Source organism: Aptenodytes patagonicus, chromosome Z (assembly GCF_965638725.1).
Source record: "Aptenodytes patagonicus chromosome Z, bAptPat1.pri.cur, whole genome shotgun sequence".
Lineage (NCBI taxonomy): Eukaryota > Metazoa > Chordata > Aves > Sphenisciformes > Spheniscidae > Aptenodytes > Aptenodytes patagonicus.
The window spans coordinates 37,905,785-37,932,194 of NC_134982.1; the positions used below are offsets into that span (position 1 = coordinate 37,905,785).

Below are 26,410 nucleotides of genomic sequence, written 5' to 3' on the forward strand. Positions count from 1 at the left end.
GCGCGGGGGAGCGGGCTGGCCGCCGCGGGGCGCCCGTACAGGACGACCGCGCACCCTGGTGCTGGAGAGACTCCAGGGTAGGGGGACCGACCGTTGGGTCCGACCGTCAGGACCGACCGTTAGGACGCGCGCGTGGGGACGCCGCCCGCGAACTGAGGGGCCGGCGGGGGCGCGGGGCAGGCGGGGGCACAGGAGAGGGGCCCCCCGGGCCGGCGGCCGTGCAGCGGCGGCGCTGCGGCGGCCCGGGCAGCGCCAAAGCCGCGCCCCCCCCCGCCCCGCGGCGGGTTACTGCCGGGGCTGGCGACACCTGGGGGGCGGGGGCGGTGGCGAGGGGCGGCCCCGCGCGCCCGGTGGAAGGCGGCGCGTCCCGCCCTGACGTCACGGCGCCCCCGCACCGCCACCGCCGCCGCCGTCTGACAGCCTCCGCCGGGCGCGCGGGTGCGGGCAGCGCGGGCGGGCGGGCGGGCAGGCGGCGTGCCCCGGCTGCGCGGCGGCGGGACCACCGCATCGCCCCTCGGCTCCCCTCGGCTCCGCTCGGCTGCAGCGCGCCGCCCTCGCCATGTCGGTGGCCGGGCTCAAGAAGCAGTTCCACAAAGCGACCCAGGTACCTCCCCCCCCCTCCCCCCCGGCCACCGCGCGGCAAGGGGTGTGCGTGGGGCGCACGCGTGGGTGCGTGGTGCCCGGCTGCGCGCTGGGGTGCTCGGCGGTGCGCTCGGCTGCGTGGTGCAGTCGGGTGCGTGGTGCCGGGCTATGTCTGGCTGTGCGTCGTGCGCCCGTGTGCGTGGGCATGCACGGGTGTGCGTAGTGCACAAGTGTGCGTGGGTGTGCACGCATGTGCACGGGTGTGTGTTGTACATGAGTGTGCAGGGGTTTTCATTCGTGTGCACGGGTGTGCAAGGTGAGTGGGTTTGCACGGATGTTGTGCACGGGTGTGCGTGATGTGTGAGTGTGCACGGGGGTGCGTGACTGTGCACGGGTGTCCATGATGCACGGGTGTGCGTGGTGCGCGAGTGGTTCACAGGTTTGCATGAACGTGCAGGAATGTGCATGGTGCGTGAATGTGCACGGGTGTGGGTGGGTCTGCACGGGTGTCCACGGGTTTGCGTGAGTGCGGGGGTTTCCGTGAGTGCATGGGCTGCGCGGTGCACGCGTGTGTAGGGCCAGGGGGTTGCCGTCCGGCCTCATCTCCCCCCGCCCCCCGCCTCCGGCTCCGTCCGTGCTGCGGCAGGCGGGCAGGGGCTGCCGGGGTGCGGGAGCAGGTCCTGGGCTGCCCCCGCGGGGCCAGCGCAGGCATGGAGGGGGCGTCGAGGCAGCGGGGGTGGCCGCTGGGGCAGATACCCGGCGTGGGCCTCGGACCTTCTTTACCGAGGGCTGTGCACCATGTTTCCATCGGCGTTTGCTTAGCCTGACTTTGTAAATCAGCAATAAACACGACCTTTTTTTGTTTGTTTTCTGGCTCCAGAGTACAGCTGAAATCTGAATGATGACATTTGGTCCTAGTGCTTTAGGCGTGGTGTGATATTGCAGGAAGGTCAGGGTGGATGTTTCACCAGTCTTCAGGTTGTTTCATAATACAAAATCTGTGCGTTATAGTCTGTAAGGGTACAATTTCTGAATCAGGTTCTGACTCAGCGTGCTTTGGGGATGAATCTAAAATGGTTTCATAGAAGTCAGGGGATTTCTTTGGATTTAGAGAATTGAGACCAAGACCAGTGTAATGTGCTTTTTTTTTTGTTTGCAACTAAATACAAAATCCCCGGTTATTTCCTACTAATCACCATTGCAGGCATCTTCAGGTAACAGCCTTGGTCACTGTAAGCAGTCTGTAGGTGCAGGCATGCAAGATACAGCAGCCGTTATGCTTTTCAACACCTGTGTTTTTCCCTTTCTCATCCATCTCATCTATTCCATCTCATCTCTTGTTGCACTGTGGGGAAATGTTCCTGAAAGAATTCTCCCTAATACAAGAATTCATCCAAATTCTGATTCTTAATGCCTTGCAATTACACCAATACCTGTTACGACTCTGAATGCAATGGGATATGTCAAGTCCTGCATGGGCCCATGCAGGCATCAAATGACATTGTTTCTCACCTTTCATACCACATTGTGCTGCATCGTTGGTAAAATAAGCTTCACAAGAAACCCGCCGTACTCATGACAGATGCAGTTAGGGGTGCCTGAGCCCATCCTACGGCGCCCATCTGCTGCTGCTACTTCGTTATTTCTCTCCCTGCTACCTACAGTGCTATCAGAAGCCCAGGAATCATCGTTGCTGCACTGAGTTCTGGTATCGAAAATAAGAATTACAGTGTCTGTGTCATCCACATTTAAGAAGCAGGCAAGCTGAAGTTCACTTTTTAATAATAGAAGTCTCAGTTCTCCATTGTTGTAAGCTAATGAGTATGCCTTCACAGCAGCAGAGGTGAACATCTTTTTTGGAGGGAGCATGGTGTGAAATGTCTGTGCATGCTGTTCTGTCCTTCAGATGACACTCTGGTACTGATTGTCAGCGATACTGTTACTTAGAAGGAAGACGTTTTAGCTGGCTGGAACCAAAATATTAAGTTTCTGATGCCATGTTTAGCAGCCTGACATCAGATGACCCAGGGATTTTTGGGCCCAGCCTTGGCTTTCACAGATTGTTTGTACGCAGGCCACGAAGACACATTCATGTATGAGAATGACTCACAAGTAGGTTGCAAGACTGAACTGTTTATTGGCTTGTTTTCAGTATGAGTGAGAAATCCAGGACTTAGTCGTGCTGACCTTACTCTAGGGAGTAATCCTTTTGACTAGGGATTGATCCACAGGTGAAATATAAATTGACATTGCTGGTACGAATGAAGCTTCCCAGATAGGACCAAACAAATTGAAAGTTTTAAAAATTCTGAATTATTCCTTTGGTTCTTATTCACATAAGAACTTGTGTATGATGTGCTGTCATAATAGAATTGTAAATCATACCAGGAACAACTTCAAGTTATTTCTCAGGTTGCTGTGTCCTTTAACCCAGTTTAGCATTGTGAAGTCTTGAAGTCTCTGGTTTATCTTTAATAAATTATTTAATAATTATCTTTAATATCTTATTAAAGATATTTCTATCTTTAATGCTATTATTCTTCTTGTAACATTAGTACCCCTTATACACAGAGAGTTTATGATTATGAATGTACAATATTATTAATACAAAATAGAGTTCCAGTCAGAAGTATAAAGATTCATGTCACAATTTAAATGTTATGAAAAAGTTTTTCTTTCATCCAGAAGAAGTCTGCTTTCCATAGCACAACTTAAAATTATGTGACTTCCATGTCTGGATTTTGTTTTATACAACGTAAGCATTTTGTTTTCATTCATTATTTTTTGACTTGTAAAATGTCAAACTACCCTGCATGAAATACTGCCATTCTGTTTTTTACTAGAAGCCATGCTGAAGAACTTAATGCCTGTCAAATTCTGTGCACTGACTGCAACAGCAGTGAGTCATTGAAAAGCAGGAGGAAACTTCGCTCCTTCTAGAATGAATGGAGAGTCACCCTTTTGCCTTTCAGAAAAACTAACGGTTTTACTTCTGTGTAGCATCATAAAGTTTAGAAAAAATATTCTTGAGTTTGTAAAAGGAGGGTGAGTCTGGAAGTTGTGACATTCATGCAGAATTACAAGATGTTAGATTGACAAATATGGGGCAGGTTAGATTATTCATTTACTGCTATTACCCACAGAGCACCTAAGAAGGAGAAGTAACCCCATTTGAATGTTAACTGTGCTGCTGCAAATCTGTCAGGCATCCTGGAGCTAAGAAGGTTGCTCCAAGGAGTGTTTTTCCAGAAATAGGCAACTAAGTGCTGTGCCACCAAATGGTCCCTTTTTATTTAGGCATGCAAACTCCTTTGCCATTAGTGCTATGTCAGTGTGACTGAGAGACTATTGCTTCCTACAAGTTTGTGTACAGCTTTAAAACCACGAGAATAATTTTTGGGTGATACAGATTTGACAGTCTGGGGCATTTGAACAGAGCTGTTTTAAAATAGCATGAGCTTTGTTTCCACATGACTGCATTCATTGCATAATACGGCTCTTGTAAGGCACAGTCAAAACTAAGCTTTCAGAAAGTAATAATTTCATAGAGAAAGAAATGAACAAAAATGCTGGGAATGGCCACATCTGAGGTTCCCCTGGAAACCACTGAATAAATGTGACTGACATTTAAATAGCAGTCCAAATGTAGTGATTTGAACCAGAAGGCCTGTAATATGATCTATTTTCTACCACTGTATTCTGCTTTTATGATACAACATGATTTAATTTATCTTAGCACCAAGACAGAAGTCACTGGTTCATACAGTTTTATAGAGAAACAGGTTTATTACCGAAAGAAACAGCTGAAGAAATTATTTCCACTCTACTCAGTTGTCAGTAGCTTGTTACATGCCCTGAGTTTTAGGTGGAAAGTACCTTACTTCCCTCTTTAACAAGGCAGCCTGTGAAGTGCACAGTAAGAGGTTGACCCTAGTGTTTAATAAGAAGCAAGTGGGGCTCCTGCCTTGCTATGCTATTACCCACATAGCACAAAATCCTGTGGGCTTCATAGTGATTCTGCATTGATTCAAGTCTGTCTACGTAGGCTCATTTGCAAAAAAGAGCACATTAAGGTTGAGGCAGAGTTTGAAAACATTGATAATCTGTTTTGAAAGTGTCCTGGAAGAGTGTCTGCTTATTAGCATGGATCCAGCAAACCTTCCAAGTGTGTGCATCACCATAAACTTGTGAGCAGTTTCACTGAAATCAGTGGGAATATGAGTATGATAGAAATTAATTTCCATGTCAAATGATTTGTATATTGTGGTTCATCTAGCTGAATGTTTTTTAAATTCCTTGGTCAGAAGTGCGTAAAGTATTTTTCACTGGAATGGGTGAAGCAATCCTCCTTTATACACAACATGTTTTCTACACTTGCTAAACTCTCAAACTGGAACTAACCGATTGTTACCATTCCTTTCATACTGATAGAGAATGTGGTCAGTGACGTGTTGATATCAGTATTTTCCTAAATCCCCATCAAGCCCCATATTCATAATATGTTCCTGACTGTCCTGCAGTGTTGAGTGGGACCTGTGTGTGCTTGCCGCCTAGGCTTTTCCAGTGAAAGCACCTCAGCTGTCTTTTCCAGCTGACTGGGCTTGAAGCTGGACTCACACTAGGTCTGCCTATCTCCTTCAGTGTTTCCTCTCAGCCTTACCCAGTGAATTATGGTCAGTTCCCATGCGTGTAAAGGTATGTATGTGAGCTGGTCTGGGAAGATGGACAATGCTGTATTTTTTCTAGTGTGGCTGCTGCACTGTGTGTTGCTTATGTTGGACTTAGAGAGCTCCCTCCTCCTATGGTGTGGAAACTTGTGAGCAGGTGGAGGAAAAGAGGAAAGAGAGTCGTTTGCAAGATGGTGTGGCTCTGAGGATAGTGCCCAAACTGGCTGACAGAAACCTCTCTTCAAGAGCCACGTACCACCGGCAGTCTGTTGGTTTCTCTCAGTGCGGAGCGGTATATTTTGGTATCAAGGAAAGGGAGCAAATTTTTGATCTGGGAATAAAGACTATTTTTAGAAAAAATATTTACTTAGCTGTGGAGGGGATTATTTCCACAGCAGGTAGGGAAATTCCTTTCTGTTTGTGCACTCTAACTTGATTGCCAGATACAGTATTCACATTTGGCATCGCTCCCATGTGTCCTTTTATTGACATTACATAATTGAAAGGGTGAAAAATTGACCTTAATCTAAATTGCCCTTTAGTTGGATACTGTGTAACCCTTCTGAGTTGTTGATGGCTTAAACAGTCTGCTCCAGTTTCTAACCCTGATTCTAAATCTAATTGAAAGAACTGCTGCTTTGTGTACAAAAAAGATAATGGCTTGTTTTTTGGGGACGATTTCTCAAGCATCTGTCACCGCAGTATCTTTCCACCTGATATATGCAGTTTCCATTTTTATGTATGTATGTACGTATAAAGCCAGAGCACTGATTGACACCCATCTGCAATTTTTCTCCCGGTGATCTGTGGAGGCAAAGAGTATCTGTGGATGCTATGCTCAAAACACAGCCTGCATCAGATTTTTGTTTTATATGTTGACTTTCATCTTCACTGGAAGTATTACACAGCAAGGGAGAACTGGCTGCTCTTGGTCATTCATGCAAAACAGTGTCTTTAAGATTTAAATGTGCCCTTGTGACTAGTATACTGATTGATAGCATGCTTCATAAAAGTGCTGAAGCAGCATAAACAGGTTTAACCGAAGCAGATTTTGCAGAGGTTACTGTGCAGAAGATTCTGTAGTTTTACATGGCTGTCAAGTGCAAATGTAAGGGAGGTGCTGGGGTGGTCTTACACATTTGTTGTGGAGGATGGAGGGTCGAGGAGCTTGAACACTGACTGTCATGACCTAGTAGTGTGTCAGTGAAGTCTTTGACTTTTAAAAGCTCAACAGAAGGGAAGGAGTTGAAAATCTGCTTTGCAGGCCACAAGGAGCTGTTGCCACTCTGTGGGTACATCTGAAGAGAAATTGTGAATGGACAGCATTTGGTGGGAAGTGCTCTGATGAAGCAGGCCCATGGCCCTCTTCTCAGTGAAAGTCTGTGATACTCGCAGGGGCAGCCGAAGCATCCTTCCAACAACCTTTTCTCCTGGAACTAAAAAGTATTGTTTTGTGCTGCTTTCTGGCAACTTCTGTGACTCTGGTCCTCATTTTCTTCTCACTTAGTGGTCCATGATGGACAATGGTGGTGCAGATCCTCTCTTAAATATATGGAGGTGTGCAGACGAAAGAAAACTGAGCTACAACATATTATTATTGTGATGATCTTTGCCACAGCAGAATTACCTAGCCTTCAGTGCTTATCTAATCTTGCACTTATTCTTGGAGACAAAAAAGTAGCTTTTTTTAAACCTGAGGTTATAGCACATGTCACAGGAATCCATCCAACCTGTCATAGATGTGGTAGGAATTAACATTTTAGTTAGATAGAAAATAACTTTTTGTTAGATAGAAATAATTTCTTTTTTTTTCTCCTGAAGTGGAGAAAAAAGATGGAAATTCATATTTACTATGCTAACATTTTTCACAAGCTTTCCCTTTATGGAGGCTCTGTAGACCTGCATGGGAGAAAAGAAAAAATAAGAAGTGGCTATTTGAAGTTCAGCATAATTTCAGTTTGTCTGTGGATTAGACACTGTGGCAGACCTGGACAGAATGATTCATGGATATGTAGTTGTAATTGATGTAATACTGATGATGCTCTTGTGCCCATGATGGAGGCCATATCTATATAACTAAATAGCATTTTAAAAAAATTTCCTATTATGTAGATTGAAATTGTGCTGAAGTAGTTGTTGCAGCATCGCATGGGTCACGCCGAGGGGCAGCAGTTTGCTCTCACCTTCTTTCCCCATCACCATTCCCCCACCAAAGAAGGGGTGTTATTTGATCCCAGCAAAGGTGCTGCTGAGGCAGCAGCAGTGTAACCTTGCTAGGGGCAGTCTGTAAAGGTGGCTTGGTGTAATGCCAGAGGGCCTCCTGAAAGAACGAGAAATTCAACCACTGGTTCAGCTAACGGGCCTGTCACCAGGGAAGGGCTGGTGAACTGAATCCACATCTATTTCAAAATAGATAGGTGCTGCTTAGCTGGGTTCATTGTCAGCACAACAGCAGGTATCATATTGGTGTAATTTCCACTGGGCTGTGTTTTGGTCATATGTTCCTTGGGTTTGTTATCACTTTGTCAAATGGAGATACTATACTGAATGCTTTGTAATCAGAAGTTCTAAAATAGAGAAAAATGTTGGCTTTCCCCTCTTTTTTCCCCTACTCTGATGGTAGGAAAGCACTTTACACTGTTAAAATGTTTACATCCTCCTCTGCCTTCTTCATCTTTTTGTGGATTTCAGTTTGATTTTTTTAATCGTGTTATTTATTTATATATCAACTGTTATTTTTCTGATTGCCTAAATTCCAGTTCTTCCTGGCTGCAAAAGGCCTTTAAACTTGAAAACAATTTTTCTGAACATTTTGAAATGGGGCTTGTTTTTCACCTTTGTATTAAGAAATTCGGTTAATGTTGTGCAGTAACACTGAGGACACAATTTATTTTCCATTTTAAAGTATCCTTGATCACTGGACATCACTTCTGTTCTGCTTCTGTGGGGAAGAGTGCCACCACAACAAAACAGGGTGATAACAGAACATGTTCCAAAAGAGATGAAGGTTTGGTTTTCTTCCATAGAAAGAAAATTCTCCTGAAAATTATTCTTGATTTCATGTTTATGACTTTCAGTAGGCTAACAGGAGTTGCTCTTTAAAGCAGCACTAGTCAACTACATATTTTTGCTGAGTTCTTTTCCAGTCTGTACAATTTTCAGCCTTCAAGATATGTGCCAAAAATTCCTTTTCATGCAAAATCAATCTGGATGCAGCAAACCAGTTAATAATCATAAGATATAAATGTCAAAAATAGTGTTTGTCTTTCCAGATGAGTCACTTAGAGCTCGTCTGTCTTGGAAAGTTATAGCATCATAATCTAAGGACTGAATTTGAAATGCTGCAATTTTACAAGTACAGCTCCACAATGGATGGATTTCTTTCTGCCAGTAGAAGAACAGCTTTTTAACTTCATTGATTTTGTTTGGAAAGGGATCTGAGGACAGCAGACTAAGCCCCATCCTTCCATTGGAATGAGAGTGCTTGCATAGAACTGGCCAAGGCATTAGAGGTGACCAGTTAGTGTATTTTTCTCAACTAATTCACCAGCTGAATCTGTGTTTCTCTACGAATGTTCTCTCTGACATCGAACAGAGTTAGTTACACGTGGGTCTTGCTCCAGTTGAAGTGAAAGGAGGTTTCAGTACTTACGAACAGGTCCTAATTGAGTTTCCTGTTGGTTGCTTCATCCCATTTTTTGCGTTGGCCGGGAATGGATGGAATTTGATTTTGCTTTCTACTGTTACAAAAGGTAGTAAGAACTCTTAAAGCAGAGCTGAGGCATGAGGGAGGTTCAACAATATGCAAATATTTTTAGGAACCGAAAAGTTTGAATGTGGAAATGTGCCTTGACATGCACAATAACCACATGTGTATATGGTTTACTGATTAGACTCCATCATCCAAGGAGCCTTCCACTAGCATTAACAAATGGAAGTTTGTCTCTCAGGAAGGATGGCTGGATCTTATGGCACCTCTATTATTTATGGTCTAAATTTGTTTTTTAAAATATGACCATATTGCTCTGAGGCTGGCGGGGAAATCTCCTTCCTTTTCCACAAGAGTGCTGAAAAATATCTTGCCATATATGAGGCAAATCCACCACTGTCAGAAGTGGATATGACTGTTGCAGGCTGTAGGCATAGTACGCCATACATCTGGCCTGTCTTAAGTATAGACAGGTAAAATGTGAGTTTCTGGAGGAGAGGAAGACTTAAGTGCTGAAAGCAGAGGCAAGCTTAGGTAAATAACATAGATATTTAACTTTTTTATGCAGAAAAATATTTTTTCCTCTGTCAGTTTTGTTCAGTTTGTTTCACCTATGTAAACTGCTACAAAAAGGGCACATGGCAGCAAAAGTTAAGCTTTGTGTGGTAGGAGTGGGATTCTCTTCCTAAAATAAGAGCCACAAATACCTGATATCAAAAGATACATAACTTTTTTTCTTTGTTTTGCCATGTTGTAATTCAAAATAATTTAAGTCAGGGTGACTTGGGACCTGTGATTTTCACAGATGTCACAACCCTCCTCAAAGGTCTGGATTGGCACGTTTCAGAATGGCTGCATTTTGATGGCCGAAAAACCTGTAATGCTTGAAATAGGCTGTAGAGTTTTTGGTGTTCTCTGGAGAGTATTCTGGTTTTTATTTAACTGTAAAGACGGGTGGGAGTAAGATACCCGAAAGGAAGATAAATGAGGATGAACGAGTGGAGGTCCTCAACAGGAATCCTTGAAAACTGAGCAGAGGCAAAATCTGTGGTCTGGTATGTATGGGTATCTCTGACTAGAGGCAGAAGAAATGGCAGGCATCAGTGAATGAAGCCAGCACTTGCTGTTTCCTGCTTCATTAGCCTACTGTAACCAGAATCCTCAATACCTGATCTGGACACTGTGATACTGTGTATTGTTCCAGCCCAGGAGAAAAGATGACCAGTGTTCCCAAACACATACAGCCTAAATAACACCAGTGGGTTAAAGAGGTCAGCATGGATTTAATGGTGTCCATCAGCATATGTGGAATCAAATGTGACTAAGGAGGGGAAAAGCCAACATTTTTTCTAAGATGACGACCCCGTCTGTTGCAGATTTCCTGTCTCATGGGGAGAAAGAATAAGGAAAAGGAAATACTCCTCTGCTCCTCTGATTTGGGGATAGTCTTTTAACAAAAACTGTTGGACAGTCACTGGACAATAAGCTCTCCATGACTCAGGTGCTTGTTCCTTCCCCTACGGAGAGTTTGCTGTCCTGAGCAGACTGGCAGAGTCTTTGTTTTGCACGTGGAAAGTTTTCCCAGTCCTGACTGCCAAAGGTTCGGCTAGGTTTTGATCAGCAAAGTGCCTGCTTCAAATTGTTGACTCATTCAAACAGTTCAGTGAAGTTCAAAACTGTCAGGGGCAGAAGCTGAGCTCTGTGTTAGTATATTTCTGGGGCTCTCTGCAATGCCGTGACGTCTGTGCTGGGGCCTGAGGTGCTGTCAGTGACTGAAAGTACTTGGCTAGGTTGCAAAGGCAAAATGCGGTAACAGATCTACTAGCTATACAGATGTATGGCTTTTCATGGTTAAAGGCAAGATTGTCCCAGTTTGTCTTGCTTCTCCATAACCCTGATGCAGGGGGAAGACTCTGTTACTTTAATGTGAAAGCATTGGTGCACTCTCTAAGAGTTTCAGTATATCTTTGGGAAAGGAGCTATCCTACTGCTCTGTGCTGCTCAGTGCTTAGCATAAGTGACTAAATTATATATCCTCCTTCCCTGTATCACTGTTAATCTCTGGACATATGTGTGTTTGTGGCGCTTAAGGTCGAGAAAGCCACAGCTCCAGGAGCTGGGGTTTTGGCTGTTGTCTTTGTTGATGCACATCCTGGATGTACTGACCAAGAAAGCAGCCAAGCATGCTTGAATTTCTGACTGGGGCCTACTGGTACCACTGCAGAATCCATTTTAATAATAAAATAAGTTCCTGAGATAAAAACAAATTGGAATGTGGATGGACTTCAATTTGAAAATATCTGCCAAACTATAGGAGAAAATTCAGTGATGTCCAGGGACTGGCCTTACTGTCATTTCTGTTGCTGTAATTTTGGCTCTGGTAGGACAATTGTTGATTTAGTCCTCTCATCCTGAGAACAAGACCGCTTCCCAAATCATACATTAAAACCAGCTATATGGGATTTCCAGCAACTTTTATAAAAAGCAGGCAGTCTTTCCGAGCAGATTTGGAAGGTTCTCTAGAGACTTGCAGACGTGGTGCTGTTATGTCTCGTTCGCTTGCGTTCTGTGAAGGACTTTTTCTCTCTCTTCTTGCTCAGTGCATTGGAGCAAGAGAGATTTGAAAATTTAATGAAGCTGCAATAAAACAGGCTATTCTAGTTCCATATTTTTCTCATTTGTGTTTGCAGATTAACTACGCTTGTGTCCAGGGAAACTTCTTCATCTACAAGAACTTAAACAGATTCACTGCTGCAGACTTTTTTTTTTCCCTGATTTCCTCCTGATATTTCTTTAAAACCTTTGTAAAATATATTACTGAGAATTGTATTTCCTTTAAATGCTATATTCATTTTCTTGCAATAAAATTAAATTTGGGAAGGTAAATTAAGCAGCTGGGGGAGAAGCCATGCATATTGAATGAGCTTTTTGTTAAAGGATGAAGACCATATCAGGAGTATGAGTAACAACCCTGTGGATGGCTGAGCCAGAGGTGAAACTTGTTTGAATCTTGGGGCTTTTGAGAGCATGTGAAGGAACAGGTAGCAGAGAGCCAGCAAGAGGGAAGAGTGGGACCAAGTGTTGACTTTGCATGCTGTGTTTTAGGAATTTTATTAGCACTACACTGAAGACTTAACAGAAGAGCATGTAAGGAAGCTTATGACTCTTCTATTGTTTTTTCTATTCTCTAATGCAACGTTATGCAAGTAGTCATGGTAGGACAGCACACTGTGGCTGTTATCACTGTCAGAAGTCAGCAGTTGGTTGGGGTGTCCATTTTCTGGCTTAAAGTCTCCACTGTTGCCCTTGAGAGTGACTGGGTTTGTGGTTATGGATTTGAGATGTGCAGTGTTGAAACTTAACGGTGTGAATAAGCATGGATGACCTAATGCCAGCTAGCTCCATAGTATTCCCAGGTGAGAGCTGAGAGTGCTTTTAAGTGTTGTTGCCCCATTTTTGTTTGCGTGGGCTTGCTTGGAGGTTACCTTCTGTACATTGAAGAAGGAAGTAATAGCCATTTCTGGTTGCCCTATGCTAAGCTATGGGGAAGCCTTGAGGGAAAGATACAGGAACTCGGTCCTATCCTATCATAGATAAACCTACCTCCCTGACAAAAAAGCCCAGGGATGGGGGGGGGGGGGGGGGGGGAGAAAAAAAGAAATCAAAGCATGGTTAGAGCTATTTTGTTTCCTGCCACAACCCTCCCCAGCCTGTGCCAACAAGGAAGACTCTGCAGTGTGCTCTTCTGCAACCATTTCTCTTCCCACATCTCTGCTGCAAAGTGACCTGGAGGGAGGAAAAAGTGACTTTTGCCTCTTTTTCTGTGCCATCATTTGACATTTGAGGAATTTCTGTCAGGGTTTGTGGGCCTGGTTTCCTCTGCACCATCTCAGTGTCACCAAGGAACTGGGACTTAAGCATTAATTCATTGTGACTATGATCGTGACTCCTTGGCTCTACTGAAATAATGTGTTTGGTTTGCAGGCTGGAAAGGTTGTGGTTTGTTCTGATACCTTATTTATTCTTAAGCAACAAGGGTGCTGTCATTAACAACTGCTTTAAATTATAAACCAGTGTAGTATGGCTCAATTCTTAAACACAATATTTAAAAGGTAGATAAATTAGTTCACAAAAGCAGAAAGTTTTCTTGTAATATCAAAAGTCTCACAAGCAAGCAATGCATAACCAAGACGTTCAAAAATTTTCCCAGAACTTTGTCTCCTGCTGAGATTTGTTGCAAATGAACAATGGAGGTGACCTCATTGTTGATAAGAGACATTCAGTAATGTATGTGCTATATGCCTTTACTCAGCAGCAAGAAAACATTCTGCAGACTAAATTCTGCTGATTTGGGTTATTTTGCGTATTTATTTTATTTTAAGTGTTCAGAGGTCATTTTTAACAAAGCTTTTTTTTTTATCAAGTGTTTTTGCAGCATATAATCCCAAACATTAAGAAAACATTACAGAATCAAGATGTTTTAATAATGCTGTCTCCTTTTTCTTCTTTTCTGAATTGTCTTGACTTCAGGATTTAAATTTTCAGTTCTTTTAAGGGTAAAAGCTAATGTTTTCTTATAACCAGATGATTATAAGACTTAAGAGTTTTGAGGGGGAAACAACACATAGCAGGAGACAGATGAAAGCCATTGCAAAGACCTTGCAATAATTCCTCTGAGCCATTTTGTCTCCATACAACTTACCTCCTTTGGGAGCTGTTCCAGTTTAAAATGGAACAGCCAGATCGCGCCAGATCTTTGATGGGTGCGTGGTTGTGCCCCTCCCTCTTGCTTTCTTTCAGATTGAGTGATGTAGCAGCTGACCTGAACTTCTGAGGCTGTGTCTGTCTTGGAAAGTCATACAGTGCAAAAGGCATGGGTCTGTAGAACAAAACAATTGGTGCAGAGGACGCAGTGTCCCGCAGTGGAGGTTTCTGATTTATTTATAGTTTGATTTTGGACTAACTGTAGTATGGTCCTGTGGACTGAATGCCTGCTAGTGGTTAATCATAGAATCATAGTTGTATCATGGTTGAAGCACATCAGGTGAGCTCTTGGAGAGAAATTTCTGCTTCAATCCAGTTCACATGCTACAAGACTGCTCTGCAATCTAAATCATAGTGGAGTAAGTGGGGATGACCATGAGATTTATTTAAAAAAGTTAGCTCCTGATCTGCACTGAAATGCTAATGCACCTGCAATTTGGAAAAGGTACTTGGTAGTTGCTAAGCATTTATCTTTTCAATTTATTTGCACTACTTAAAATACTTTCACAAGCCAAATGCTTGTTAAAACTGCAGGAAATAATACAAGTCCAGGAGGGCTTTTCTATGTCATGTGAATATTTAAAGTCTTGTTTTCACACAGCTGTGAAAAGCTCTCTGTTCAGCTGATGGGTTGACTTGAGTTTTAAATTTGGTAAATTGCTTGGCTACTACTAACTTCCTTTGCAAGCAAGGGTGTAGGTAGATAAAAGAAGAAAAGTAACATCATCCACAGGGAAAATAAATCATACAGATTTATGGACAGAGAGGGCTGTATTTTAAGAAACGGTGTAATAGTAAACAGATGTGGCAGAGCAGGTTTCTTTACCTTGAGCACATTTTAAAGAACTAGATTGTATCTTCTGTGGCACAGACCTACATGGGGACTGTTACAGAGCTATGAAATACGAAGAGGCCATTGACTCCTGAAAAGCAGCATGCCTCACTCTGATTTCTGGTGCCCTGGGTAACACTGCTGTCTTGCCATCGAGGAGTATAATCTTCAGCAGATTGAGGTACTGGGTGCCAGCACTGGCTGGAAGACCTGATGGATTTAATCTACACTCAATAGGCAAAGCTCCTTGTAGGAACTGGAACATCTTAGGTGAGTATAGGAAGTCCCTGGACTCTGCATCCCTCTGAATAGTCAAGAGCATGATGCCTCCTGGCCTCTGGAGGCTTAATCTTTCCAGAATACTTCCAGTCAAGCAATGCATTTCATCAGAGCCACATGGGATGAATTTTAACTACCTTCCCATCCTTCATTTGCACTGTAGCTAATTTGTCGTGTGTGTGGTAGGAGAAACATAGGGACATCCTGTACATTTATGTTACTTTTAAGTCCTTATATTTAATTTCTTTGTAGAGTTGAAGATTTAGATGAAGAGAGTTTATTTGGAGAGGTACATTTTCTGCATTGAGAATGAGTTGATCATAATTCATCATCTTTTTAAAATTTGGGCTGTCTGGCTACGCTTTCCCAAAGTTCTCACAAAAGCTTGACAAATTGTAATAAACACCGCTTCTCATGAATAATACTTTAATCCATCAAGGAATTTATAATTTTGTTAATATATGTGGTGAGAACCATTCTCTCTTTGAACAGATTAGTGTACCTCCTATTTAATCATAGGTTTGCTCAAGACATGGAAGTTAAAAGCTTTTCTACAGGGACACTCCCTGAATTTGCTTTTTGGTATGGACTTTCTTAACTTGCTAGACATATAGGTGGAGCAGGCTTGGCCCTGAGATATATGAATGTGACTTTCAGGTTTAAAAACAGAGAAAAAGAGCACTTTAGGGTGTCTTCTATTTTATCCATGCAAAAGCTACATGTCAGCTAGCTAGTGTGTTCTTGGTGAAAGAGTGGCAGATGCCTCAGAGCACCCCTACGTGTGTCTGTCAGCTGTGGGGCTTGGAGAAACCCTAGGTAGTCAGGCTGTGTTTTACAGTATTTGCTACAATGAAAGGAAGAAATCATTTCTTGGTATGTAGCCTTTTGTGCCCATCTTGCCCTGCACTATCAGGAGGACTATGACTACTCACGGAAATGAAGTTGTGGGAAGACTATGGGATATTTCTTCTACGTCTATGCTGGCTGTAGCGGTTCAAGTTGGGAAGTCCTATTGCTAGTACATAAGTGAAGCAGTGCCAGTCTGCGCAATTTTAACCATTGTACCTACTCACAAGTATGTTGTTCCTGATCTCTGAACTGGAGTTGTGGATTTCAAAAGGTTTGAAAGACTACTGGTGAGAGAGCAGTCTGAACAAACTTAGTATTGTGTGTTTTGACCTTGCAATTTTTGGGAGCCTTTTCTTTTTTGATCATGAATTGTGTTACGAATTTGAAGAAGATAAAATGATTTTTAATGTCAGAACTTCTAATATGTGCAAGGTCTAAATGATACCCTACAAACAATTTTGAAGGAAAAAAAAAAGCTGAAATTCAGGAGAAAAAACAATCATTACTTTTTCTTTTTTTAATACACCATCAGCGTTCAACACTACCGAAGAAGTTAAAGGAAAATTTTTTTTTAAAAAACCAATAACAGTTTGCCTTACTGCCCCGAAAGGATTAAAAAGCGGCACTCCTACTGCCAATCCCCTGAATAGTGTTAGAGCCATGCTATTGTTCTTGATCTGTTATCTTTCATATCTGTGCTCCTTAGAGAGACAGATTTTACTCAGTTTTAATTGTGTGGCTTTTGTGCTTTCATTGAGACATGAGAATAGAATAGTATGGTCATGCCAATAAAATATATAGGTAGCTAATACTTTCTGTGGATCAGTTAGATATCTTGTGTTTGGTTTAGCCTGTATTTGCTATTGATGATACTGACTCCCAGAGCTCAAGCATGTGTTGAAGCCTGAACATATTGATGAATGGGGTGAAGAAACCATTAACAATGCTCTAATTCCTTTTCTTTATGCGATGGGACATTTGTATCCCTGTAATAAGATGATACAGTGTATAGGAGTAACTGCGGCAAATACACTATTTTACTATATATCTCATTATATGTCTCTCTGGTTCTATAGAGTCATTGTGATCTGTGCAGTCTTGCTTGGTAGGGGCATGTGGATGTCAAAATTTTCAAGGCTGCGTGGATCTTTGAAGTTTTTAGAAAGCCCTTTTTGTTACAGAGTGCATTCATGTAAAGTGGATAGATATTTTCTTTTTCTTTAAATCTTTCTAAATCAAATGTCAGCTTCGTGGTGTACTTTACTGTCATGCTGCAGAAAGGGTGCTTATCTGTACTTATGCAAGTAGCCTTCATGAGAGCTCTGTCCCTTTTGTTTACTTGTGTTTTCTATTATAATTTCTGCCCATAAGACTTAATGGTGTCACTGAGCAGCATTGCAGGTGATCTTGGTTCCTTAATATGAACTAATCACTTGCAAAGAATTGTCCAAGCAGTGGACCTCAACCTGAATAACCTGTGTTGTATTTTTTCAGTGGAGTGTTCAAGGGAGCTGCACACAGGAGAGGTCCAGGAGGGTGTGTGTCTAGGTAACAACACAGAGATTGCTTTGCCCTCAGACTGCTGTAGCTCATGCTGCAAACTGTAAGGATAGGTGTATCCCAGTGGCATCCTACATATACACCTAGTCCTCTGCCTGTGTCCTTGCTGCTGTGAGGACAAAACCAGACAAAAACAGTGTGTGACAGACACTTCCTTTATACACCTTCCCAGACACTTCCTTTATACAACACTAACTTGGTATGCACGGTTTTACAGCTCGATTGCTTGAGTGACAACATGAAAAGTAGCTATGCCACTGAGACTAACCCTATTTTCAAATGCCTTGGCAGTTTGCTGCTTTTGGGGTGATGCTGTATGTGGCAATTACTCTTCCTCTGTTCTGGTCCTGGTCCTCTCTCAGGAACTATGAAGCTCTTAGGAGCCGTATAAATACATTACTTGTACTTTCTTTTTTATACTACAAATGTGTTTGTTTTTGTAGCAGTTCTGCCCACATAACTCTCATCTTCCCTGCTAATTTCACCTCCGCATGCTCTGTGGAAAGGTCTGTGAGTCACTCTGCTTCTCTGCATTTGGAGATGGATTTAAAATTCTTGAATCCAATTAGAATCTCCTGTAGACATGCAAGCCTTTTTCATTTCATGTTCCTCTGCTTTACTTGTCCTTGTGGAACTAGCAGTGAAATTACTGCAATGCATCCCCTATTCACTGTATATGATTATGTATCAAGCAGTCCCAGCATGAGGATGTGCGCATTATAGTCAGACAAAGGAGGTATGTGCTTTTATGTATGTGTCCATTTTTTTCATGTGTCAGCATAGGAGATATTTAGATGTATACATCCTACCTCTGGTAATCTGCAGTACCTCTTTGGGCAGACTTTAGAAAGAAGTGGTAGGTCAGAGAAAATGACAAGGTACCGCTACCATCTGACCAGTGCAAAATCTCTAAAAATGGTGCTTCCATTGTATATGTGTCCACTGCAAACACGAACAAAAGGGCAAAATGTGGATACTAGCAGAAAAGACATTAGTAAGCTTTTTGGAGCAGACTTAAGCGAAGCATGATCCTGTTACAAATTAAGGGATGAAAGTGGCTTCTGAAGTGGTGATTAATATTTTATGTTGCACATCCAAGTTGCAAATTATGGTAGTTTAATGAGACAAGCAGTACTATTTTGATATATAGCATAGTCAGCTGTGAATATTTAAAAATCATGAGGTGGGCCATTATGATACTGAGAGGCTGGATTAAAAGCATGAGTTTACGAAACCAGTCCAGAAGTATTTTTTTTATTGTTCTTGATTTGAAGCTTTGGGTGTTCATGTTTCCAAACCTTCCAACGAGTGCAGGGACCAAATGCTTACTTTAAAAGTCCATGTAGCAGACATTTTCAAGTAATCATTTGCCTCCAAGTTCTGGAGCTTTTAGGAGAATACTAAATAAAATTACAAGATTTCAAAGTAATAAAAGCTCAGAAATTTCAAAATCAATAAAGTGAGTTCCCCCATAGAGTAAGTATAGTATATAGTCTTTTCTTTCCATTGTTGGTGTTGCGATAATATCCTTCCCAACAAGTGACCTCAGCCGCTCCTCATAAGTCTTGCCCTCGAGGCCTTTCACCATCTTTGTCACCCTCCTCTGGACACACTCTAATAGTCTGATGTCCTTATATTGAGGTACCCAAAACTGCACACAGTACTCGAGGTGGGGCCACACCAGTGCAGTGTAGAGTGGGACAATCACCTCCCTCGACCGGCTAGCTATGCTGTGCTTGATGCACCCCAGGACATGGTTGGCCCTTTTGGGCCACTGTTGACTCATATTTAACTTGCTATCAACCCAAACCCCCAGATCTCTTTCCTTAGCGCTTCTCTTCAGCCTCTCATCCCCCAATTTGTATGTATAACCAGGATTACCCCGTCCCAGGTGCAGAATCCTGCACTTGCTCTTGTTAAATTTCATATGGTTGATGATTGCCCAGCTCTCTAGTCTATCCAGATCTCTCTGTAAGGCCTCTCTATTCCTGAGGGAGTCCACAGCTCCTCCTAGTTTAGTATCATTGGCAAACGTACTTAATGTACATTTGATTCCTGTGTCCAGATCATTTATAAAGACATTAAAGAGCACTGGCCCTAAAATTGAGTGCTGGGGAACCCCACTAGTGACTGGCCACCAGCCTGATGTGACCCCGTTTACTGTAACTCTTTGAGCCTGACTTGTCAGCCAATTGCTCACCCATTGTATTATGGACTTGTCTAGCTGTACGCTGGACTTTTTGTCCAGGAGGATGCTGTGAGAGACGGTATCAAAGTCATGGCTAATGGATGCTTTAATTAAGTACTACACATCCTCTCCATTGCATAATATGTTTTTAACTATTTCTGTTCACAACAGCAGAGTATGAAACTTCTTTAACCAATCCTTAAGACTGTCAAGAAAATTATTCGAGTCCCCTATAAAGTTTGCTTTAAATCTCACCTCCTAGAGTTCTACTTTGTGAATTGTTTTCTTGTATATAAAACTGCAGAGATGACTCACCTGCACTGGGTGATATCTTGACCCCAGTAGAGTAGTTCTATAAAAACATCAGGATTGCAACTCGGTTCTTCTGCACTGAGTAGAGGGAGTCAGCTCCAGATAAATTTCACAAAATGAGCTCTGAATGTCAGAGACTCTGCCTATAGGGTGTTGTTCAGTGGCAGTGGGAAAGGAAGGCTCTAGCTAAATGAGGAGCACTGTGCCAATATGGAACTATTAGTATATGACCCTGGCAAATACCTGTGATTGCTGTATTAACAATACCATTGTGATTAAAGCCACTATGAAGCCCATACAAGTAAAACAAACTATAGAAGAAAAAATTGCTTTGCCACCTCTGTGCAAACAGCTTCTTTTGGCAGAGGTCTGGAGGTCAGGAGTCAAGTCAGTTCCTAACCAACACTTAGATAGTTGGGTCAGGGCAAATACACGGTGTAGAACTGCCTGAAGTGGTGGGTGTGAAAAAGGAAGGACAGGAGGATGGTCATGTAGTTTCAGTCACGCTGGCCAAAGAGCCTGGAGCAATAATGAGTTATGGCTAGCTTGGGGGATAGACCAGGCTGCAGAAGGCTTCTCAGGAGCACAGTGTCTACGTATGTCTTGGAGGTCAGCCCAGATCTCCAGACCTTAGAGGATGCAGGGCCTGGTCTTCAGGCACTGTGCAGGTGATGAAAATGTCGTGCTTCCTGAACCATTCAGTTGTGCTTTCAAATTTTTCATCTAGGCTCAAGATTTTGATTTAAGGCTAGGAAGACAAATTTTCACACGTTGGAGTAAACAGGAGCTTGTGAAATAGATATTTATACATAACATAGCAAACATTTTTGTATAGGTAATTTCTGTAGCTTAATTCATTCCAACTACAAAATATGCATGGAAGTTTTTAAGCTCTTAATGTTTATTATTACTTTATTGTAATATAGAATTTTTGTACTGCATATTTTGGGAAAGAAAATAGATTATTTTTCTACTTCAAGTTCTGCACAGTGATTTTCTTTGAACTTGAATTCTCAAATAAGTAGTTCCTCCTTGACCTACTTCTGATGTGTTGAAGAATATTCAAAACACAAATACTTTAAAAGTTTGGTGAGGACGTGAAATAATATATCCAGTGATGATGCCAATTACGGTGGTAGTAGTGGGAACAGCTGTTTATGATTCTGAGGTAAGAGGTAAGTCAAACTGAGAGGGTTATGGCATCTTCTTTCACTAGTAAACAGCAATTGAACAATAGTTAAAGCCCAGTTAGGCTTGTGATACATTTAAAGCACAGATATATGTTTGGGAGTAAGTATTCTCTGTATAACTAAATTAAATATAAGTAGATATATGTGGCTTTGTATCTTGCAAGACACTCCTCTTACTGATTTTCCTCCCTCATCTTCACTGAAAGGTTCCAAATCCAGTGTTTCTTCTTTTTGCTGGTGAGGCCACTGGCTGATTTGTCCTGTAGAGATGGTTCTTGCTAATAAGTAATCACGTGATACAGGAGTGATGCTTTAACACCAGCTATAAAATGGAGCAATTTTTGCTGAGCACTACAAATTTTCACAAAATTTTTGTCAAGTTTATCCATGGGATGTAGAGAATGTAGACAGAAAGTCCTTATAAGCATTTAATTGGGGCACAGAAGTCTCAGTTTGCATTTGCAAGCATTTTTAGGCCAGGGTTTCATTGATTGTCTGCTGTTCTTTCTTAAGCAGCTTCAGTTTCTTAGAGTAGAAGAGGTTATTTAGAAGTGAAGGGCTCTGAAAGCAAGAAAGATGTCCAGTGACACTGCAAATGGTAGCAGAATTAGTGCTGGGGGAAAAAAAGGAGAAGGCTTCGATGGAGTATCACTCCAGAACATACTGTGTTCAGGAGACAAAAACAGATTGAAGATGAGCACAACAGTGAGGATTAGTGGGTGAGACTGGTAGGTGCAGCCTCACTGGCATTTTAAACCAAATAAGAGTGTTTATTATCCTTCTTCTCAGGACCTCCTGTGGAAGCTCTCTAGTTGTGCAAATATGAGAACTGGGGATTTAATTTTCTTGGAAAAGGAGTAAGTACTTTCATATAAATAATGGCTTTTTCATAGCAACAGAAAAAAAGACTTCTTGAAAATTTAAGTTTCCATTGTAAGCTGTCTAAAAGGGAGAAGCACAAATATTCAAAACACAAGTGCTGGCGTTAAAAAATACACATTTTTAGAGTTGGTCTGAGGGAGGAAAAATGCTGATGCATTTCCAGATGGGGATGTAGTCTTTATAGGAAATGCTGACACACCACAATAATCCCCTTCACGTTCACACAAGTAACTTTAGGAAATGGTGGTAAACAAGTAGTTAAGAAATGAGTCATGCATGGTAATACACAAATACTTTTGACTGTACAGTCCAAATTACACCAATGACAATTGGTCTTTCAGTCTTGTTCTGTGCGATGAGAGCGTCTTTGTGACGTGATGATGGCTAAAGTTCTAACACATCTTAGGCTCTGACACATTCAGTGATGTTCGTTGCCAAAGCGCCACAGCACAGCTAAGCCACGCTAACTGTTGTATTGCATGCTTTTAGCCTGCAGCAAGCACAAATTCAACTTAATTTAGTAAATAATTTTAAACTGCTTTTGAGCACTAACCTCTGCAGAATCCAGCACTGTCAAAGGGATTATTCTTTGTTCAAGGCTTTTAGGCTTATTATCTTTTCTCTGCTTTTCTCTCCCCCAAACTATGTGGAGGCCTACAAAAGGAATCTGAGGATACAGTGGTTCTGTATGGAAGATTCAAGATAATTGTGTTTTGTAGGAATAGTGTATCTGATTAAGACAAAAAGGGAAGTGATTTACAGGGTATTTTGGAAGTTCAACAGCATCAATAAAATAACTTTGTAATTTAACTTTATATAGAAAAGTCCATTTGACATTTTGGTCATGTTCAAAATACCCAAATCTCAGTGTGCATGCTTCAGATTTAGGTACTTGCTATGCCAAGTAGATGAATTATAAGTGAACTAAGGGTTAAATGAGTTCTGATTTATTGCAGTCCATAGGTAGAGGAAAAGAAAAAAAGGTTACTCCATTTGTCAAGGGAGTTTTCAAATAAGACAGTAAAAATAAATACATTGATTTGTTGGCTTTATCGATGAGTCTACATAAATATATTTATTTTGAGCTTTGGCAATTCGGGAATCACAGAAGAAGATATTCAGCTGAAAAGCCAGTACTGACCTGAAATTTGCATCAGTATGTTAATGGTGCCTGTCTGTGGGACAAGGTCACATTTCTTCCAAGCTTTCCCAGAGCTCTGCTGATTTGAAAATCGAGTCTTCCACTGTTCTTTCCTTCATGCTTACTTGTGCAGAGATCAGTGACATTGGAACAGTGATGCCTGTTTTGGCTAGGAGCAATTTCAGTCAAGTCTGTGGTTTCCAGCGTAGAGTGTGCTATGTGTTGGTGTCCCAGAGCATATTGCTCCCCTGCGACCTGTCCTTAAAGGGAAGCTGCACTTACTCTCAGCTTTTGCTTTTGTTTTATTTCAGCCTAAGAAAAAGCTCTCTGTGGAGAAGCTTGACTATAGTCTACTTTTACCTTTTTTCCAGCAGAACACTATTTAGTTTACATCCCTTTTCCATTCAGAACTATTTTAAATGTCCACTACAAAAGGGAGACTGAAGAAAATCTTGTCTTGTATTTCTGTGTTCCACCTTTCCTTTGAACTCTCCTGATACTGGTCTTGAAGAGGCATTGAAAAAAATACTAATTTGCAGGAATTAACAACACATGCTAAGAGAAGAAGAGAAGTTCAGACTTTTTGAGAAGTCCATCTTGGCGTAATCACGTTGCAATAAGCTGGTGGAAGACAAATCCGATACTGTTCATGCATCTGGTTTGGTGGCGTATAAAGGCACAAGCATACAGGGAAATACAAAGTTTTCACAGAAGTATCAATATGACATCTGCTTTTCTCTAAAAACATCTAATAGTAACCTTGTTGAAATGAGCTGGTCATGGGAATAGTATGTAATAGCATTATCATTTAAGAGTAATTCTTGCCATGGTGGTGAGGTCCAATGAAATTTAATAGGAACCTGAATTCCTTCTGTCAGCGTGGCATTCACTGTTTGGTTCTTCAGTCTTTTTATAGTACCTTCTGTAGAGCTCATTTTCATTCTTGATGGAATCATATAAATTTCTCATAAACAAGTACACAGAGGAATAGTTTGCTTTTAACAACAAGACAAGAACTTAGCTAATTTGTACTGTTGAACTAGTGGAAAATGGTCACCATTTTCAGCAGCAGATAAAAGGTTTATTCCCCCCCCCCCCCCCCCCAAAGATTTGTTTTTTTTTAAAATAGCACCATCAGTTGCCTGCTAGATGAACAAAGTGATCTGTATTTCCAATGATGACAAACACTTGTGTCAGTGGGGAAATCCAGAGCTTCAGTCAAGTACTTGTGGGTTTAATTTTTATTAATTTTTACTTTTGCAGACTTAAAGGGGAAAAAAATTGAAACAGAAATTTGCTTAATTGTTTATCCTCAGTTTTTTCTTGTCTGGAAGGCAACCACAGGGAGATGTGGAAGCTGGGAATAGCATTGTCATAGCCAGACCAAAGGCCTGGCAGAGTTCTACTAACAGCAGTGTGGTTCAGCTTTCAGCATCATCTCTCACTAGGAAGGAGGTGAAACTCTAATGTAATAGAAGAGGGAAGAGGCTATTCTGAGTGCTCATGTTATATATACCATTCCTCTTCACTTAGTTATCAATGCAGAGTGTTGCCAGTAGTTCAAAGGGAATTGAAGAGTTCACAACAGCCTGTTGCTGCCTTGCCGCCTTGTGGCAGCTGGCTTACGGGTGAGCTGGAAGCAGTGATGCCGTGGACACATACCCCAGGATTTCTTTGCTGAAAGTCTCCAGGGATGTTTAAGGCAAGTTGGGTGACCTCAGTGGTAAGAGTGCCCCTGTCATTCTAGATCCTGCTAAACCTCTTTGACAGAGATAAGTTGTCATTAGGGCTTATAAAAAATTCATAACCAGGAGTGTTATGCTGCTGAAATGAATTTTAGACTGCTGATGGGTTGAAGTGGTAGGAGACAGCAGTGAGAATTTCCCACTTGTGGAAGTCCCATACTCATACACACAAGGTACCAAACAGGTTTTTGTAGATGGCCCCTAGAAAGGTGCTCACTCGGCTCAGGATGATCATGTATGGTATCTTAGGATAATTCAGAATTAAGCTTGGGCTGTAATTCTGAAAGACTTTGAGCTCTCAGTCCATAAAGTCTTTGTTCAAGATGTCAGCAGTATGTCTGCTGTCATTTCAGTACATTCTTAGAACAAAGTAATCGGGATCATCAGTTGACTTCTTGCTTGTCACAATAGCCAGGAAATGGAAAAGACTTTGTTACTGTCATGTAGGGCTGGATCCCTTCTGTAATTGAAAGTGGTGGGGAAAATTGCAGTTGTCTTCAGTGACGGGGAGATCAGTCTTACACTGAGAGTGGGCTGGTTAGAAATGAAGGAATTTTTATTTCGTTACCAAATTCCCCAGGCATCTCATGCCATGGTCTGTCTCCATTGTAACTTGAAAGCCTGGTAGCACAGACACACACTGTGGGGATCTGAATATCCACTGGTAGCCGGAAAATGGCTTAGGGACAAAGTTATTTAACTGGCATTTTATTAAATTAAAAAATGTGTCCTAATATTTTGTGTATTCTCTGTGCTGACTAGAAGAGTGGCTAGCACTTTGAATAGTGATGTGAATTGAGACTGCCCTAGGGGAACAGTGGCATCATCAGTTTAAGTGTATTGTTCAATATTATTTCCCATTTAAACCTCACACTCTTGCAAAGGAATAAAAAGTTAATAACACTTTGCTGTTCGGACATGGCATTTTTAGGTACAGAGAACACAGCTACAATTTCTTATGCTTGCTATTGCTTCACCTTCTCACTATTAATAGCTTGGAAGCAGAAGCACTTGGGAAATTGCAGTCAAATAAACACTGGTTCCTGCAAGGATTCATCAAGGAAAAAGGAGATCTCTGCAATACTTTGCCTCTTTTTGCACTTCTGGCTATAAATGAATGAACTTCACATTCAAGACTACATCTTGAAATGAAAAGTTCACTTTTTCGGCGTAAAGTGTTCAATTCATTTTTATACGCATATAAACGGAGGGAGACTTGTTACAGTCTCAGCCAGAGACCTTGGCTCTGGCTCCTGCTTAAATGGTGATTGCTATTGTGGCTGACTGTTGGGTGCTAAATGAGGAACATCCATGACTAAAAGTGCAAGATGGTTCAGGTTAATCTTGGATCCAGAGGCTCCCTGTCTGGGGTTATGGCTGGTTTACATGCTGCAGAGATCGAGGATAGGAAGGAGCCGTCAGTAGTGGATCAGAGCTGAATCATTCTGTCCATGCCTTCAAAAAAAGTTGGACTCTTTTTATGGGTGGTTGGCTCAAACGGGGGTAAACCTGGGGACAATGACAGCAGAAAAAATTCTCCATTGTTTTTCTAAGAGACAAGTCATTCAGTTCCTGATGAGCTGTACTTAGAACATGTTTTTGCTGTAGATGGTTTGTCACTGTCCTCATCTCCAAATAGTCAAATATGCTGTTGAGGCTGTGTCAGTAGCACTAATTAACACATTCTGTCCTGCTAGGACTTAAAGCAAC

General features: G+C 41.9%; 1 protein-coding gene across 3 annotated transcripts in view; it reads left to right on the forward strand.

Moving 5' to 3' along the window:
• Positions 1-29: 29 nt before the first annotated feature.
• SH3GL2 (SH3 domain containing GRB2 like 2, endophilin A1) overlaps positions 30-26,410 on the forward strand; it is a 111,999-nt gene continuing 85,618 nt past the window's right edge. Inside the window, exon 1 of one of the 3 annotated variants that reach the window (XM_076362695.1) lies at positions 30-77. Coding sequence is in view for 1 of the 3 variants with exons in the window: in XM_076362693.1 (XP_076218808.1) it covers positions 560-604 (45 nt within the window). In the remaining 2 variants the exon portion in view is untranslated. Of the gene's footprint in view, positions 78-477; positions 605-859; positions 899-26,410 lie in introns of those variants that run through there. The other 2 variants (XM_076362693.1, XM_076362696.1) reach the window with 2 other exon arrangements.